The sequence below is a fragment of the Aquarana catesbeiana genome, linkage group LG03 (assembly GCF_042186555.1).
Source record: "Aquarana catesbeiana isolate 2022-GZ linkage group LG03, ASM4218655v1, whole genome shotgun sequence".
NCBI classification, from domain to species: Eukaryota; Metazoa; Chordata; class Amphibia; order Anura; family Ranidae; genus Aquarana; species Aquarana catesbeiana.
In genome coordinates this window covers 208,648,314-208,660,628 of record NC_133326.1, presented here as the reverse complement: position 1 = coordinate 208,660,628, position 12,315 = coordinate 208,648,314, and the positions used below count along the sequence as shown (strand labels likewise).

Genomic DNA, 12,315 nt, shown 5'->3' with positions numbered 1-12,315 from the left:
TTAGATATTAATGGGTGTGTGTTGAGTTATTTTGAGGGGACAGCAAATTTACACTGTTATACAAGATGTACACTCACTACTTTACATTGTAGCAAAGTGCCATTTCAGTGTTGTCACATGAAAAGATATAATAAAATATTTACAAAAATGTGAGGAGTGTACTCACTTTTGTGAGATACTGTATATTTATTATCAGTAAACAAGCTGATTCAGCTATCAAGTCTGTTCCAAAAAAGTGTTACAATTCAAATGATTTTGCAGATGTTCTCTTACCTGTACATTTGTTAGCTTCTAACACATATCCATCTGAGCACTCTGTACACTTCTCTGGACCCTCACCTGTACACCCGGAGCAGCTTTCATCACATTCTAACGAAACAGCAAAATAAACAAAGCTTAATCTGTGTAAACACAACCAATATGCATAAAAAGTACCAGGACTACTGACCCAGACTTGTAGGCCTCATACACACTGGACATTTTTACAGTGGCTCGTAGAGGCATCTGGATTTTTTTTTCCCTGCCTTTAAACTCCCCTGCATGTTAGCCTATGTGTCCATGCACAAATAGGCTTTTAGTAGAATTTAGTGGCAGGAAAAAAAAACAAAACATTGCCAGTGCATCCAGGAGCAGTAGAGTTTTAGCAGAAAAAAAAATGCTTAACGCTGCTAAACGCATCTACATGCACCTAAACACTAGGCGCATTTAGCGCTTGAACGTTAACTCATTTCAATGGCTAAAATAAATTATTATTCTGGCCAATAGAATGGATTAACGCTTAAGCTCTTGACACCTGTAAACGTGCCTTTGTAAAGCTTGTAAAATCTGTGAAAATATGGAATAGACTCCCTTAATAGCTTGCTCTGGCCAGCTCAGTAGATTGTTTTAAAAAAGGCCTGGATTCTTTCCTAATTGTACATAATATAACTGGATACTAATATTTATAGGTAAAATTGATCAAGGGAATATTCAAATGCTTGTTGGGGGATCAGGAAGGATTCGGCCCCCCCACCCCCCCACTGGAGCAAATAGGATAATGCTTTGGGTTTTTTTTTGCCTTCCTAAGGCTCAACTGTGGGTATAGGATTGTATATATGGGAGGTTTTATATTTGTGTGTGTGTTTTGTTTGTTTTTTTCCTCTATGTCTGTTGAACTGGATGGACCTTTTTCAACCAGATTAACTATGTAACTATACAAGCCTCAGACATTTTTTTCTGCCAGGATGTTGCTCCCAGAAGGAAAGGCTCCTAGGAGAATTTGCAAAACATTCTGTGTGCATGAGGCCTTAAACGCCAATCTCACACCTACACAGACACGCAAACACTTTAACACTCCATTTTTCATTACCTCTATAACTGTATAACAACCCTATAACAACCTTTATCAGCTGCAGAAGAACTGTATTCCATAGTGTAAATCAAATACTAGGGAACATATCATTCAGAGTCCAACTGACAAAGCCCCAACTCTCCTTCACATTGCCATGGCTCCAGTAAAATGTCACAGCACAATGTCAAACCACTGGAGAAAGTGTTTGAACGGTTTTCTTTGTCCACATAAGGGTGCAATAACAGTTCACGTGTAGTCCAAAGTGCTATAATTGGTTAAGGCTAGTTCAAGCTCATTTCTATGAAAGCAGAGGAATAATATAAACACCTAAGAATACATCTCATGAACAGTTACCTTAAAGTGGTTGTAAACCCTTACATATACCCAGTGAAATGCCAGGCCTCGGGTGATACATAGAATGAAACAAATCTTCCTAAATAAATTATACCCGTTTATCTGCAGTCTTCTCTTCATCTGTTCAAAAGGAAAAAAAAAAAAAAGGAGAAGGTGGAGACCTGATTACACATTGCAGAGCTCAGTGAAGAGAGCTTTGAGAGCTGATTGGAGGGAAGGGACACACCTGCCTTTACACAAGAACAGGCCTGAGGCTGTTAATCATCTGGTACTCCCTCTGTCACCATTTTTCTCTTGGTGTCAGGAAAACTTGTTAGAAGTTAGGCAAAGGAATGAAGCAGCAGACAGAAATGACACTTAGTGCTCTTAAATGAGACAAGTAATCACTATAGAGTGATATGCTTTTTTCATATATTTCATGTCTGAGGTTCACAACCACTTTAAGTGCTATAGTTTGACCTGATTGCTTTGCTCTTTGCATTAGTTTAACTTAAAAATAAGCAATATACTTACTGTTACATAAATATGAGCCTTCCGTGTTTAAACAATACTGGCTCTCTTTACAAGGAAATGTTTCTGCAGCACATTCATCTTGGTCTATAGCCAAAACAAAAAATAGTAGATGATCAATAAACATTTTGTTTTTTTAAATCAAAGCTTTTTTTTATTGGAGGTCATAAAATGGCTGTACATCCAAAAAGCATAGCCATCAGTACAAAATGTATACAGTATATGAAAACAAACAATCAGGTAGGAGCCAATCATGTTATATGTAACATACATGAAAAAACTTTGAGAGCAAAATTAAAACAGAGTAACCAGAGCTCATTATTAGACATCTTACACAGGGTGATGTATCCTTTCTATGTCCAGATAAAAGAAGAGCACAAGCTCAAAACAAAAAGAAAAAAAAAAAAAGAAAACCACTAAAAAACTCTAGGTGGGGTAAAAGCAATCCTGATCCCCAACCCCCCCCCCCCCAACCAGGGGACGATCCAAGTCTTCAGAGTTGTAGAAGTTTATCCATCACTAACTTCGGTGGAGCTAGGCTGGAATTATCTAATCAGTTCTGCCACACCTGGTTAAACTTCTGTGTCGCATTACGATGGCGGTAGGCCAATTGTTCTCTTAGTAAGAGGGAGTCAACATATTCAACCCACTGTGATTTTGTAGGTACTGTAGATGTCATCCAGAATTGGGCAATGAGCTTTCTAGCCAAGAACAATAGCCTTGTAATAATAATGTACCCTTTGGGAACATTTCAGTGTCAACTGCACCTAGTAGGCACACTAATGGGGTAGAGGGAACTGGCACTTGAGCTAGAGCAGTGATAGTTTGTAGCATCTTAGCCCAGTATGGGTATGTGTTGGGCAACGCCAGATCATGAGGATAAAATCACCTCTAGGCACATTACATTTAGGGCAGAATGGTGAATCTCTGTGACCCCAGTCAAACAATCTATTGGGTATGCGGTAAACTCTATGGGAGGATGAACAGCGGCAAAAGTTTGTGAAGCTGATATGGATACTACAGGAATTAATTCTAAGGCCATGTCCCACTGGTCACCATCTATATCTCCAATATCAGCAACCCAATGGGTCCTACACATGAGGTGGGGTCCTGGATGGAAGATAATAGTACAGAGTAGACCCACAATATCAAACCTCTACGAGCAGTGGCTTGCAAGACCTGTAGCAACAAGGAGGAGCTGGATACGGTTAAAGTAAGCGTTTGTTTTTGAGTCTGTAGCGCATGCCTGAATTGGAGGTAATGAGAACTCTGTGCATAATTGGTCAAACAGCTTTAAAGTATAACCATTGAACATTTCAGAAAAGAACCATATCCCTTTCAGTCTCCATGAGGGAAATCCCGGTAGTTTCAACAGTTCAGGATAGTTAGGATTATGCCAAAAGGGAGAAAACTTCAGAGGGCCAATAATAGATAACACCTCCTTAGATGCCTGCCATACTTTGAGGAGGAGTGCTGTTGGAGATGATGGGGGAATACTTGGGAGGTCCATTTCTAGGTGAGACATAGTTATCAAGGTGGGACACCAACTGAACTATAGGGTCCATATTATCACCCTGTCCCCATCCAGCAAACTGCTGCATTTGAGGGCTTAGATTCAGTTGGAGGTAGCTTGAGGGGTCTGGGGATACCACCACTCCTAAAATATTTAAAGGAAGGAACAATTGTGAAATCAATCCATATTTATACAAATATACTACAGGAAAAAAAAAAAGTAAAAAAGGGTTTTAGGTTTACTTGTAAAATCCTTTTCTTAGGAGTGGGGGGGGGGGGGGGGGGGGGGGTGCTGCCAACTTCAGACAAGAAATCCTCTCAAAGACATAACCCCTCCCAGCTACGCAGGGCTTCAGTTTTTGTAGCAAACAATGAACCACAAAAGGAAGAAGTGTGGGATCCCTGTACCCCGTGATGTACTCCAAGAAAATTATTTTACACGTAAAACCAAAAATCCCATTTTCTTTATCATATAACCTCGGACAGGGCAACTTCATGTCCATTACAACAGGGATGTCTAAAAACACAAAATATATGAGGGGAGGGCAATAAGCCATCAGACCCCATATAATGAAACCAGAACAGGTTAGAATCCTCCTCATGCAACAGTCTGCAAAGTTCGCAAACCAAAGTAGGTGTCCTCATGCTAGACTATATAATCAGTATCAAACTGTTTATATATCAAAAACGACGAGTGTTTGAATTGGAGGATAAGAATAGCAGGATATTAGGGTATTTATCTAGAACAGAATACACTTCTATGTCCATTCCATGTATTTATGGTCATTTTAATAATGTGCTGTGGTCCCAAACAGAGGACATAACTGCTGCCTTCTCTGAGTTCTATTCCCGTATGTAGAAGGCTCAGATGGGGGATATTTCAGTTTTTCTTTTTTAATAAATCTGCAAAAATGTCAACAATTCTATGTTTTTCTGTCAAAATGGGGTGCTGTGTGTACATTAATGAGGAAAACAAATGACCTTAAATGATTTTAGCAAATGGCTGCAATATAACAAAGAGTGAAAAATTTAAGGGGGTCTGAATACTTTCCATCCCCACTGAATTTCTGAAGACCTGCCCCTCTATTTAGCAAATGTTCCCAAACTGTCTAAGCAGCAAGCTATCATGTCAGATCTTCCTTTTAGGAAGAAGAAATAGATATGGTTATTGCATCCATCTCACCTAATACCCAGCCTAAAAGGATATCCTATTAAATGTATACAGTACAACTTATTAAGAATATTTTACACCCAAGCTAGTCTATATACACCTATGCTTTTAAGTCTGGAATTTTGCCAACTTCCTTGAGAGAAGCGTTAATTGTTTTAATATCAAAACTGAGCAAGGATCCCACAATTTTTGTGAGTTTTACAGACCTATTTCTGTAATTATTATGGATGCTAAAATCCTGGCAAAAATATTGGCACTTCGCCTGAATAAAGTGACTTCCTCTTTAATTAACTTGGATCAAGCCAACTTTATACAAGGCCTTCCATTCACAACTATCCAGATTCTATCGAATGGCCCTTACTCTAGAGTGATAGTTTCTTTAGATACGCAAAAAGCATTTGACTATATTATTTTTGGTCCTTGAAAAATTTGGTTTTGGTACCTTTATTAAGTGGATGAAACTGCTTTATTGCCAACCAATGGCTCGGATTCAAGTAAATAATCAGATTATCGAGCCCTTTGAGATATGTGGGGGTACACGGCAGGAGTATCCTTTATCACCCCTACTGTTTGCTATTGCTATTGAACCCTTAGCCGAACTGATCCGTAGAGACATGTAAGTTCAGGGATGCCAGATTAATGACTTGGTGGAAAAGATGTCTCTTTATGCATACAATATGCTGCTCTATCTAGCCGATTCCTCTGACTCACTAATCACCACTCTTTTAATCATTACTAAATTATGGAGTTTCTCAGGATTTAAAGTTAATCGGTGCAGATCTAGTATAATTTTCATTGGTCTCACAATATACACCACCCTTAGCCCCCAAAATTCCCCTTACAACAGCAGCCAAATTTCAATACCTGGGAGTTGGGATTCAATCCCCTTTGCACTCTTAGCTTAATAAAAAGGTGTACCCCTTATTCAGTGATTAAAGGAATGTGTTACTACATAATCCAAATCCTCACTAAATTTGATGGGTAGATTGAACTTATATAAAATGATTTTTTTAGCACGCTTTTTACATGCGTTACCTAAATGTCCCAATGTATATACATAAGAAAATATTCACAGAGATCAGTTCTGTAGTATTCCGTTTTTTTTAAGGTCTCAATCCACGTACATTATCCCTGGAAACTATCCAGCTGCCTATAAAAAGTGGCAACCCTGCCCTTTCAAATTTGCAAGGTTATTACCTTGCAGCGTAATCTTCTCATATATACTGATGGATGTTCCAAACTGTAGCAATGCTGTGTGACCACATAGGCATTCCTTTGAAGCATGGATTAATCTTCTTTATGTTTATTGAAGAAGTGACAAACACATATCATGTTTCTAGTGCAAGTTACACAGGTTTGGTTACGGAATCTGAATACGTCGTCAGACATAAGGAAAGATGCATTGTAAACAAGATGCTTCTCTATTCTATAAATTTTGTTCTGCGGTTGTATTCATTTTTTTCTTAATACTCTACATGCAAGTCAGCTTGTGTCAGTCTGCATAATCTTAAACTTCATATAATAATGGAAAAAAAAAAAAAAAAGAGAAGGAGGTAGTGTCCTTAGCAGCTCCAGCAGTCCTAGAATCCATAAAAGTATGAACCTAAGACTAGGTAGCAGCCTTACAAACCTTATCTACCAAAGCCTGATAATTCACAGTCCAGGAAGCACCAACACTCCTGGTAAAAATGAGCCGTCACCAAAAAACAGTGAAACTTTGCCCTTCAGACTGTAAGCCTAAAAAATAAGTTGATGGATCCACCAAGAAATAGTAGATATGGAAGCTGTGTGGACCCTTCCCAGGGCCTTCAGGAAGCACAAACAGCAAATCTGAGTTACAAATTGCAGCAGTCGACTTCAGGTAACACCCGTTAGCACAAACCACATCCAAGGTGTAAAGAACCTTGTAGACCGGCATTTGTGGTTAGGGACAGAATGAAGACAACACAATGGCGTGGATTTACTAAAAGCAAATAGACTGTGCAGGGCTTGGTGAATGTGAGGAAATGCCTGGATGATGGACATAAGCAGAGCTTTACCACATTAACCAAGCTCTAGGGAAAATGAGCGCAAGCGCACTTTCAAAGTACACAGTCTATTTGCCTTTAGTAAATCCACCCCAATGTCCTGGTTGAGATGAAATGAAGAAACCACCTTAGGCAGAAAAAGGACAGCCAAGGGTGCAGCACCAATGTCCCCCTCTTCCTTTTCTTTAGTGTATGTTCCTGTGCATGTATATTTTTATTCTAGTACATACAAGTTTTATATTGCACATAGATGTGTTTTGTTTCATATTTCATGGTTTTGGTTTGTATGTCTTTTGTTTCACATACATTTAAATGTAGAATTCCCTGGTCAAAGGTTTTCAATGATTTATGACTGATGACATCTGCAGTTCAATGTTCACAGGTGTTTCCATTGATAAATGTTCTACATTAGAGGTCGACCAATATATCGGCCAGCCGATATTTGGCTTTTTTTACTCAATCGGCATCGGCTGCTTGTGCTGATAAAAAAAGCCGATTATAACTTCAGCGGGACTTGCAAGTGACTTCTGTAATAGAAGTCAGTGCAAGTTGTCTGAAGTTTTCTTCTCTCCACCCTGGGCAGCCTGCCAAATCTGATAAGAAGAAACATTGTATCTCTTCAGGTTTTTTTTTTATCAATAGACTGAACTCTGTGTGTAGAAGTTCTCAGTTTAACCATTTAAAGACTAAATCTTTTCTGACATTTGTTGCTTACAAGTAAAAATCCTGCATTTTCTGCTAGAAAATCACTTAGAACCCCCAAACATTATATATATTTTTTTTAGCAGAGACCCTAGGGAATAAAATAGCGGTTGTTGCAATATTTTATGTCACACGGTATTTGCGCAGCGGTCTTTCAAACGCAATTTTTAAAAAAAAAATACACTAATGAAATAAAAAAAAAAAAAAAAAAAAGCAGTAAAGTTAGCCCATTTTTTTTCGTCCGAAAGTTTTGGATTACCTGTTTTTGTGTATTTAATATTTGAGATATAGTTATTTTTTTTTAATCTAAATTATACATACAAGTGAACTGATTGGAGGTTTGTTTTGTTTAATAAATGTTTAAATGTAAAAAATTTTCTGTATCACTTATTACTTAAGGCTGCTTTCACACTGGAGCGGGCATGCGTTGACGGTAAAACGCTGTTTTAGCGGCGCTTTACCGCCATTTTAGCGGCGCTATTCGGCTGCTAGCGTGGCGCTTATAACCCAGCTAGCGGCCGAGGAAGGAGCTAAATGCGCCCCTGAAGCGCTGCTGCCGAAACGCTTTGTAGGCGCTTCGGCAGCGGTGCGCATTCATTTCAATGGGCAGGAGTGGTGGAGCAGCGGTATACACCGCTCCAAAGATGCCGCTTGCAGGACTTTTTTTTTTTTAACATCCTGCCAGCGCATCGCCTCAGTGTGAAAGCACTCGAGCGTTCACACATTCTGCAGGGGAGCCGTTTTACAGGCACTTTACAGGTGCTATTTTTAGCCCAAAAGTGCCTGAAAAACACCCCAGTGTGAAAAGGGGTCTAACTGTTAGATTTTATGAGATGAAGGGAAAAAAAAAAAAAAAAAAAAAAAAAAAAAAAATCGGCCTAATATATATCGGCATCACATATCGGCCATCGGCCACCGCGATTTCTAAATATCGGCATTGGCATGGGCCAGAGAAAAACCCATATCGGTCGACCTCTATTCTACATGCTTTAGTTCATTTGTCCTGATTACGCTGGTGTATGTATATATTGTAGTGATGTAGTTGGCGATTATTATTTAGTTATTATAATAATGTGAGTAATTTCCCGCAGCAACCCGATTCTTCCAGAGAAATATGACAATGAACAGTAGCCTTCAGAGAACCCAGTTCTTTCTGTCACCTTTATGGAGCATGAAAAGACTCATTGCCAGCTTATACACTGAAGGGCTGAGCAATTCAATTGGCCATTTCCATTAGGCCTTTGATCTGCTTCTGTCTTTCAGAGTGACAGATAATGACCCCTAGCCGTAAACAGCTGCAGTCATAAACTGCCCCAATTTGCATTCTTGCATATTAAGATCAACATAGTGACTCTGTGCTATCTGTCCCCTTTTATATGTGTAGTAAATATTGTTTGGTCAGTATCCCCTTTAATCAACAAGTCCCCTTTGTAATGCGTAATTAGATTAACAGGCCATACCTCACATACCTAGGTAGACTTGCATAAGATTAACCTTTTAAAAGGGTCGGCAGCTTCATCTTTGATATGTTAAAATTGAGTTGGCTTGGACAACTCAACCATTGTTAATTGAATTCTGGCCTGGTCAATATTGTAGTGTGTGTGTGAGAGTGAGAGTTAGATATAGATATAGATATATACACACACACACACACACACACACACACACACACACACATACCTGTATGTATTTGTAGCTAGGATTAAGCACCATTTGGTGTGAAACGCATTAGCTGTATGTGTTGGTACATGTTCACTTGGATGCCTTGGACCTTTGTCTTGTTTATGAAATAAAAGGGGAATTTTGGGGTGCGGCTGTCCAGCAGATTTTGTTCCTATGCAGCACCACCTTGTCCCCATGGTTCACCAGGAATGGTTGAGCGGCCCAAGTCTCACACCAGGCAAAATAAGATTTCCAAGTCATAAGATAAAATCTTCCTTGAAGTCGCCTTACTAGCCTTAAAAAAGGGTAGGAAGGACCAAATCAGAGAAACTCTTGTTTCTCAAGACTCTGGCTTCAATATAGCCATGCCAATTAAGCCAGCGACTGTAAAGGATGGAAGATTGAACCTTGTGACAATAGGTCAGGTCAATCCGGAAGTTTCATGGTTCATATGCCGATAGGTTTACAAATGTTGGAGTACCATGCTCTCCTGGGGTAATCAGAATAACTGGAATGCTTTTCACCTGAATCCTGTAAAGCAGATGAAGGTTTAACTGAAGGAATGCATAAATTAAGCAGAAGTAATCCCATGGTCTCACCAGAACATCCATCGCAAAAGCTTGAGGATGCCTGGTCCTGGATATGAATCTGTCCAGTTTTTTATAGAATCTGGATGTCGGAAGATCCACTTCCAGCAGAGTTCCTTGAACACCTCTAGCTGAAGAGCTTACTCCCCCTGAGTTAGTTGTTGATGGCTGAAAAAAATCCACCTAACAATTTTCCACACCGCTCAAGATAGGATGGGATCCACTTCCTTCTGAGCAGCCCGACTTCTGGTGGCTCCCTAAAGGTTTATGTATGCCACCACTGTGGAGTTGTTTGACTGAACTCTTACAGGAAGGCCCTTCAGATGCACCGACAAATGCAGTAGTGCAAGGCGAACTGCCCCCTTCCTATCCTGAGGTGACCAAGTCCCTTGGTCTGAAAGATTGTACAGGACTCCACCCAAGCCCACCAGGCTGGTGTCCTTTATCAGGACCCCCCCTACACTGGTGTATGTCCCAAGAAAGCTGCTGCCTCAATGCTCTGCCTCACACTTGACATCATCAGTCATAATGGGCATGTGCACGTGAACAACCCAGCCATGAATGAATGCGGGGAGGAGAGCACCAATGACCACACTGATTTCATTAGGAAATTCTGCACTTCGAGTAACCCATTGAGTCTCTTAAAGCAGAAAAACTCTGGAATATACTCATCTCAACCTTCCAGTGATGTGGCGGCTACATCCCTCACCATTCGCTCTCATCTTCTCCCCAGGTTCAGGAGTTTTGGCCTCTTGATTGGCCAATGGGAGATGATGTCATCCAGGGCATGCGTACAAGATTCAGTTATTCTAGCACAGTCAGAGTGTGCTGGAAATGCATGCCGAGTTGTGAATGCAAAACTTTTGAAAGAAATATTGGAAAGCATAAACATGGAGGGAAAAACATCAGGAATTCCAACCTGGGAAGGGATTTCTGGCTTTTTTTTGCCAGTGTCCAATCACCCATTATAACCCTATTATAATGGATATAAAGATGCCCTGTGTCCTGGTATGTACGATAAAGAAACAAAGGTTCAGCTGTAGATTTTTGGGTAGCAACCAGCTACCATGTACCAACCACCTTCTACTGCCTCTTGGCTTTTGGCAGAAAGAGCTGTGCAGCTCCATAAACCAATTAGAGGCTTTATTTTCTATGCTCTCTGTTGCATTTTCATTTATCATGACTGCAGATATTTCAGCAATATCAGTGAGTTATATCACCAAGCCAATAGCCGGTACATCTCACCAGCATTGATCCATCACGACAATATGTTCTAGGTAGACTTAACTCTTAAACGGGGCACTTGGTATGGTCCCGTTGGCCTAATGCACTCTACAGAGTCCTGGTGGATTTTCACTAAAGGCTGTACATGATGCTATGAAATACTGTCCATCCAAAAACTAGATTATTTTGTTAAGAATTCAGAGATACCAACCTACACAGTTTTTATCTTCTTCTCTCCATCCGTCTTTACATTCTTTGCAGTCTTTATTTGTTGCTTCATGACAAGTTTTACATGCTTCGTGGCAAGCTAGAAAAGCGAGAATTGAAATTAAAGCTGAATAAACAGCAATGGAACTCTGAGCAATGGTAAACATACTATTCCTCCATAAAATACTTATTCCTACATAACTTTTTCAGCTTCCACTGCAGACATTGGGGAGGGATGTACTAAAACTGGAGAGTGTAAAATCTGGTGCAACTCTGCATAGAAACCAATCAGCTTCCAGGTTTTATTCTCAAAGCTTAGAGGCCAAGTTTCCTTTTTTTTTCTAAATTCCAGCTCCCCCATGTACCAATATAGCATTAATGTACTTCTTTTGAAAAAATAAAACAGCTTTCCATTTATTCTATACACGCTTACCTCACGGTCACTGAATAAAATTACACTTTGCTACAATGTAAAAGTAGTGAGTGTACAGTTTGTATAACAGTGTAAATTTGCTGTCCCCTCAAAATAACGCAACACACAGCCATCAATGTCTAAACCGCTGGCAACAAAAGTGAGTACACCCCTAAATGAAAATGTCCAAATTGGGCCCAATTAGCCATTTTCCCTCCCCGATGTCATGTGACTCGTTAGTGTTACAAGGTCTCAGGTGTGAATGGAGAGCAGGCGTGTTAAATTTGGTGTTATCGCTCTCACACAGGTCACTGGAAGTTTAACATGGCTTCTCAGGGCAAGGAACTCTCCAAGGATCTGAAAAAAAAAAAAAAAAAAAAAAAAGAAAAAAAAAAAAAATGTTGCTCTACATAAAGATGACCTAGGCTATAAGAAGTTTGCCAAGACTCTGAAACGGAGCTGCAGCACGGTGGCCAAGACCATACAGCATTTTAACCACTTCAGCCCCGGAAGGATTTACCCCCTTCCTGACCAGAGCACTTTTTACAATTTGGCACTGGGTCGCTTTAACTGCTAATTGCACGGTCATGCAATGCTGTACCCAAACGAAATTTGCG

General features: G+C 39.9%; 1 protein-coding gene across 1 annotated transcript in view; it reads right to left on the bottom strand.

The window, feature by feature from the left end:
* Window positions 1–12,315, bottom strand: part of CRELD2 (cysteine rich with EGF like domains 2) — a 58,582-nt gene that overhangs the window by 20,312 nt on the left and 25,955 nt on the right. The window contains exons 6-8 of the mRNA XM_073619728.1: window positions 11,291–11,386; window positions 2,198–2,281; window positions 274–369 (exon numbers count right to left, since the gene is read on the bottom strand). Coding sequence (XP_073475829.1) covers window positions 274–369; window positions 2,198–2,281; window positions 11,291–11,386 — 276 coding nt within the window. The remainder of the gene's footprint in view (window positions 1–273; window positions 370–2,197; window positions 2,282–11,290; window positions 11,387–12,315) is intronic.